The sequence below is a fragment of the Ceratotherium simum genome, chromosome 8 (assembly GCF_057802395.1).
Source record: "Ceratotherium simum simum isolate JZ-2026a chromosome 8, ASM5780239v1, whole genome shotgun sequence".
Lineage (NCBI taxonomy): Eukaryota > Metazoa > Chordata > Mammalia > Perissodactyla > Rhinocerotidae > Ceratotherium > Ceratotherium simum.
The window spans coordinates 66,061,596-66,067,595 of NC_141907.1; the positions used below are offsets into that span (position 1 = coordinate 66,061,596).

General features: G+C 34.7%; 1 protein-coding gene across 3 annotated transcripts in view; it reads left to right on the forward strand.

Moving 5' to 3' along the window:
• CFAP299 (cilia and flagella associated protein 299) overlaps positions 1-5,128 on the forward strand; it is a 554,549-nt gene extending 549,421 nt beyond the window's left edge. For 2 of the 3 annotated variants that reach the window (XM_087434482.1, XM_004430878.3), the window contains exon 6: positions 4,869-5,078. In XM_087434482.1, the coding sequence (XP_087290608.1) occupies positions 4,869-4,964 (96 nt within the window). In that variant the 3' untranslated portion in view covers positions 4,965-5,078. Of the gene's footprint in view, positions 1-4,868 lie in introns of all 3 variants that reach the window. The other variant, XM_087434483.1, reaches the window with a different exon arrangement.
• The last annotated feature ends 872 nt before the right edge of the window (positions 5,129-6,000 follow it).

Here is a 6,000-nt window from a genome sequence, read left to right on the forward strand (position 1 = left end):
GTTAATGATATTATACCTATACAAATTTACCTAGGTAAGGCTGAGTACCTCTTCTGATTTGACAACTGTTCTCATAGATTCTAGACACAAACCTAATTATTCCCAGCACCTCTTTTCAAAGGTGAAAGAATAAATCTTTGTGATTTTTCCAGGGGCCCTCTGGGAAATCTCAAAGGTGGTTTTAGGCGTAAAAGGTATCATGAAAGTTGTATTTAATTTTTTCTGTACTTTGGATCCAATTATGGAAAGGCAAAAATAAAGAAAAATTGTCAGAGGATAGAATCAGGGTGCTAGAGAAATAACACTGGGTTAACTATTTAATTAAATAAACATATAAAACAATAAAATGTTTAAAATGAAACATAGACTAGAATGGCTATAATCACCAAGACAAAAAACAACAAATGTTGGAGAAGATGTGGAGAAACAGGAACCCTCATACACAGCTGGTGGGAATGCAAACTGGTGCAGCCTCTATGGAAAACAGTATGGAGACTCCTCAAAGAATTAAAAATAGAAATACCCTATGATCCAGCTATCCCACTACTGGGAATCTATCCAACGAATCTGAAATCAACAATCCAAAGAGGCTTATGCACCCCTATGTTCATTGCAGCATTATTCACATAGCCAAGAAGTGGAAGCAACCTAAATGTCCCTCGACTGATGATTGGATCAAGAAGATGTGATATATATATATACGATGGAATACTACTCAGCCATAAAAAAAGACAAAATTGTCCCATTTGCAACAACATGGGTGGGCCTGGAGGGTATTATGGTAAGTGAAATAAGCCAGAAAGAGAAAGACCAACACTGTATGATCTCACTCATATGTGGAATATAAACCAACACATGGACAGAGAAAACTATATTGTGGTTACCAGGGGCAATGGAGGTAGGGGGTGGGCACAAGGGGTGAAGGGAGACATATATATGGTGATGGACAAACAAAAATGTACAACCCAAAATTTCACAATGTTACAAACTATTAAAACATCAAAAAAAAAAAAAAGAAACATAGACGTTAACATGATTGTAAAAATCTTTAGTTCTTTATGTGAGGAATCTTAGTTCTTTGCTTTCTTTTATTTTTTATTATTTTTTTCTTTTTCTTAATCAAGGATGTAATAAATCCAACATAAAGCACAGGAAATTATTCTTATAAGACATAGAATATTTGCTACGTAGACAGATTACATGGAAGGTTAAGGAAAAAAAAGAAAGAAAGAGAAGCTTTTCATGTAGCAGGCAAAGGAATTAACCACTAAGCCAAGAGAGCAAGCCCATTAAGATGGGGCAAACTTTACTGAAATTTTAGCACATTTCATCGCTTCTTTTTAGACTCAAGTACCATAAACCAAGGCAAGTAAAATTTACTTTCAAATTTGCCCTTCATTTTGCTTTTTTATATCACAGCAATTCTCAGGGGATTCATGAGCTCAAAATAATTTTTATGTTACTACTAAGATGTTATTTGTGTTAACATTTCAATGCATGTTCATCATTGCTCTGGTCAAATGAATCAATAAGTAAGTATTTAAAAATTTCTCAATTTCAACTTCCAATATGGTAAATATTGATAGTTATAACCTACATGAAAGTTCTTTGGGGTCCTCAGAAGGTCCCAAGATTGTACAGGGGTTCTGAGAAGAAACAAAAACAAAGGCCTGAAAAACACTACTATATATATATATATATATATATATATATATATATATATATATATGTATATATATAACCACTTCTATAAAACCTCCATTATAGGACAAAACTGCTTTCTCTTTGGAACACAAAAGCACATAGACAGTGGTATTAGTCTGTCTCTGTTACTCATAGTAATCTCAACCATTCATATTAATTCTGGTTTTTAACCAGAGTAACTCCTATTTCATAGAGAAAACTAGAGGTAGATAATTCACAACTGTCTGTGTTCCAAAAGCATTTTAACAGTCTAGCAAAGCTTATATTGCAACTTTCTACAGCCGCAGACATATCTTTCTTTTTTTTTCTTTGCAGGGGAAGATTCACCCTAAGCTAACGTCTATTGCCAGTCTTCCTCCTTTTTTCTTCCTTTTTATCTCTGCACAAAGCCCCAGTACATAGTTGTGTATAATTGTATGTTCTTCTGGTTCTTCTCTGTGAGCCACCGCCACAGCATGGCTACTTACAGATAAGTGGTGTGGTTCCACACCCCGGGAACCGAACCCAGGCCTCCAAAGTGGAGCACGCTTAACTTGAACCACTAGGCCATCAGGCTCACACATACCTTTTTAAAGAGACAGAATGAACACATTAACATGACCCAAAGATAGGAACTTTCCATGGGATATAAGCAAAAGAATATAATCTTAAAATTATGCCTAATAATTAGGCATCAGATTTTCAGTAGTCTTAGTTAGAAATTATCTAGATATCAAATGAATATTCATTATACAATTCAACTTAATAGTAGTCTAAGGCTTTATGTTACCTAAAGATCTTGGGAATTATATTCAGGCTGACATACTAAAAAACATAATTACTGTTGAAATAAAGTTGTCAGAATAATGATTTGATTTTGTTGAATACAGATTTACATTTTTCATTATCTTAAATATTGTATAGGAGTAATGTTAGCTTATTTGATTTGAATAAGTTTAAGAAAAGCAAACACAAGTAGAAAAAAACGTATGCTTATATTATACCTAACACTGATAAATCAGAGAACAAGCTATTTGTATTAAAAACCAAAATTATTTCACTAGTCTGATTTATCAAAAATTTACCTTAATTACATAAACTTAAATTTTCAAAACATTTCTGAGTTTCTGTAAGAATAACTTTTTAAGTATACCACATTTAAAGTATCAAAACTTTAATTTCCTCATTTTCTTGGAATTTTATGAATATTTGATTTATAAAAGAACTTATTTACATAAGAATTCTATAGGCCAGTCAGAACAGAGTTTCTTTAATTTAGGAGACTTTTTAATCTAATTTATTAGTTCTCTCCACAGGAAAATATTATATACTCATACAAAAAGACGTAAAGGTCTTTCCAAATTATAAGCATATATACACACAGACACATAGAGAGCTTATAGCTTCAGATCTACACATTAGCCACAGGTCAAAAGAAAACACAAAAAAATTATCAGTCCACACATCAAAACAGTTGTTCTCTTTCCTGGTGGGCAAGAGATTCTTAATTTGAGCTCAAAATAGACAAGTAGACAAATAAAGAAAATAAAATGCTAACAAATCAGATTCTCTGTTGTCTCTCACCCAAGAAAGAATAAATTTCTATAATCTATTAATCCATTTACATAGATCACAAAGGTTAGACTGTAAAACCAAATTCTGAATCATTACTGTCACCAATGGGGAACACTTTATTGACTGAAGTTTCCGAAAACAAAAGCAAAACACAAAAATAGTAAGATGGAAAATATGTAAAGAGATAGAGGATCAGCAAAGTGAAAGTTCTGTTGCTACTGAGAATTTACCTCTTGGAGCCAAGAAAAGAAATGCCTGGGTTTAAGTCATCCATGAGGTATAACACTCCTCCAGCAATGCAGGTTACTCAGCCATCAGGTGAATTCTCTGGGCATTGCAGTGGAACTTCCAAAATGTTTACAAGATAATTTTTCTGAAAAGGATATAATCATGACTCTCATACAGATATGAAATGAATATGCCAAATACTTATTTTAATTTATTAATTATAGAGGGAACCAGTAAAATATTATAAGCAATTCAAAGGCAAATCCAAAGAGCAGAACATATATAGGGAACGAGAAAATTTGAAATTAATTTACAAACAGCTGCAAAGCAGCTCCCAACACAGAGCAATAATTAATTGCGTTCCGCTGGGCACAATTAATTTGCATCTTTGTAGACAAGAATATTTTGTGTTATTATCAGTTTTCTACAACTTAAATAGTTGTCAAATAGCACGAAAACAATGAAAAGCAGAAAAAACTTGGATGGGTGAGCCACTCAGGACACTTACTCTTTTTGTTTTACCCATTTCAAAGTCTTTACAGTTTTACTGACTCTATTTAATAAAAGATGGTTCCAATATATTCTTTCTTGCTCGGGAAAAGGCAATACCAAAGCTTCTCTAATCCCAGACCTAAATTTCTTATCATCTCTTCCTACAAGAAAAGAAGAGAGAACAAGTAGCACCACTCTTCTGTACATCAAATATAGAAAAGGCCTAATGACTAATATTTCCCAGTTGTAGATAATGTCTAGCTCTTTTAGTATCTCTCTCTTCTTTCTCATCAACACCACATTAGTGAATACTTGTTCCCATAGGAGCTCCCTAGCAGCCTAAAGGTATGATAGACTATCCTGAATAAAGGTAAAAGGAACAAATCTTTTTTCACAGATTATAATTTGAAGAGGGAAAAAAGCAGATCAAATAGTTTTTAAAGTGATAAGAAGCTTTTCATGAAACCCACAGACAGGTACTTCCACCAATCTGAATCAATTCCAAACTTGAAACATTTTATTTGACAAACTTGAAATCAAGATAGGATTCTTTTGCTTTATTAACCTGCAATCACGTGTCTTTGCAAAGCCTTTCACTAAGAATTTTGCAGAGTTAGTGACCCATGGGGTTCAGCAGAGTCTAGACAAGCACAAGCCTGGGACATTGCTTTGATGCTAGATATTTTCAGTAATGTCACAACCCAGGGCCTCAAAGCTCCTGATTGGAATTATCGCCTTCTTAAGAATAAGAACCTGGGGGAAAACATGAAAACGTCTCCAGGGCCACAGCCTTTTTACTTTTGTTTGCTACAATATTGAAGCAAGAAGAAATTCATTTAATGCAAATTATTTGCGTGGGCTAGACTAACAATATAATTTATGTGTTTTAGGCTCAACCAGGTGACAACTCTACTAGAACCCCTATCCAGACAGAACTCTACATACAAGCTGTCATTTTTGACCACATTTCCAGAAGAAAGACTTAACTACCAACATGTTAGATGGTTCCCTGATGGTTTGCTAAATTTAAATGAATCCTGTAACCAAAAGCAAATTAGAATAATAAATAAGTCCTGTAGCTGGAAGGCAAATTAGAATAATAAAATTTAATAAAGAAATTAGAAAGAAAACCATAATCTTGACTGTCTTTTTGTGGCACAGAGCCTCTTAGTCTGATTTGAGGTTTTTCTAATTTTTTCCCCCTAAACACTGAAGCTGATTGCAACAGTTCATGGGAGAAAATCGTGTTGCCTCTTCAAAAATACAGTAATCAGTGACTTATTTTGTAGCTCAGATTTTCCAAAACAAAAATTTTCCAAGTCCTGCTGTTGACAAATATAATGGACTCGTGATTGAAAATTAATATTTGGTTCTTCCTCTTCTCCTTCCCGTTCTCTTCTCTTCCCTTTCTAAACAGTCCAGCAGTAAGGCAATTAGGTGGGGCCATGCAAGGTAGAAGTCTGCTCAAGGTGTGTGGGTGGGAGAGCCCAGAGCAGGATGTCAGAGGCCCAAGGGGGTGAGAGGGATGTATTCATTGGAGAGGTGATGGCCTGGTATGAGGTGTCAGATCTCAATCAGGATGAGTAGACTGGTGTTAAATCAGCATTGGATATAATTGGTGTGATCTCATCATTTTCAATATATACAACAGATACAGAATATATGTTAATGTGGGTATGCATACATATTCCCTCGCTCTGTCCACTAAGAGGGCCTCAGATCAGCAACATCCAATATTAATGAGCATACCTAGCTCCCAGTTCTTACTTTCTCAACACCGTTTTCTATCAAAAGGAAGCAGGGATCCTTGGAAAAATGACTGATCCCAGCACTGAGGCAGGGAAAATACAAGAGTCTGGAACACCTTTTTGTGCCAGAAAGCAAAGTTCTCGAAAAATGAAGGGGATTCATCAAAAGGACACAGAATTTGCCTTGAAAGATTTCCCACTGGCCACATCTGGGGCAGTTTGGGTGTCAAAATAAATAATGATAACAACAGGCGCAAAATAGGGAACCGTGAGT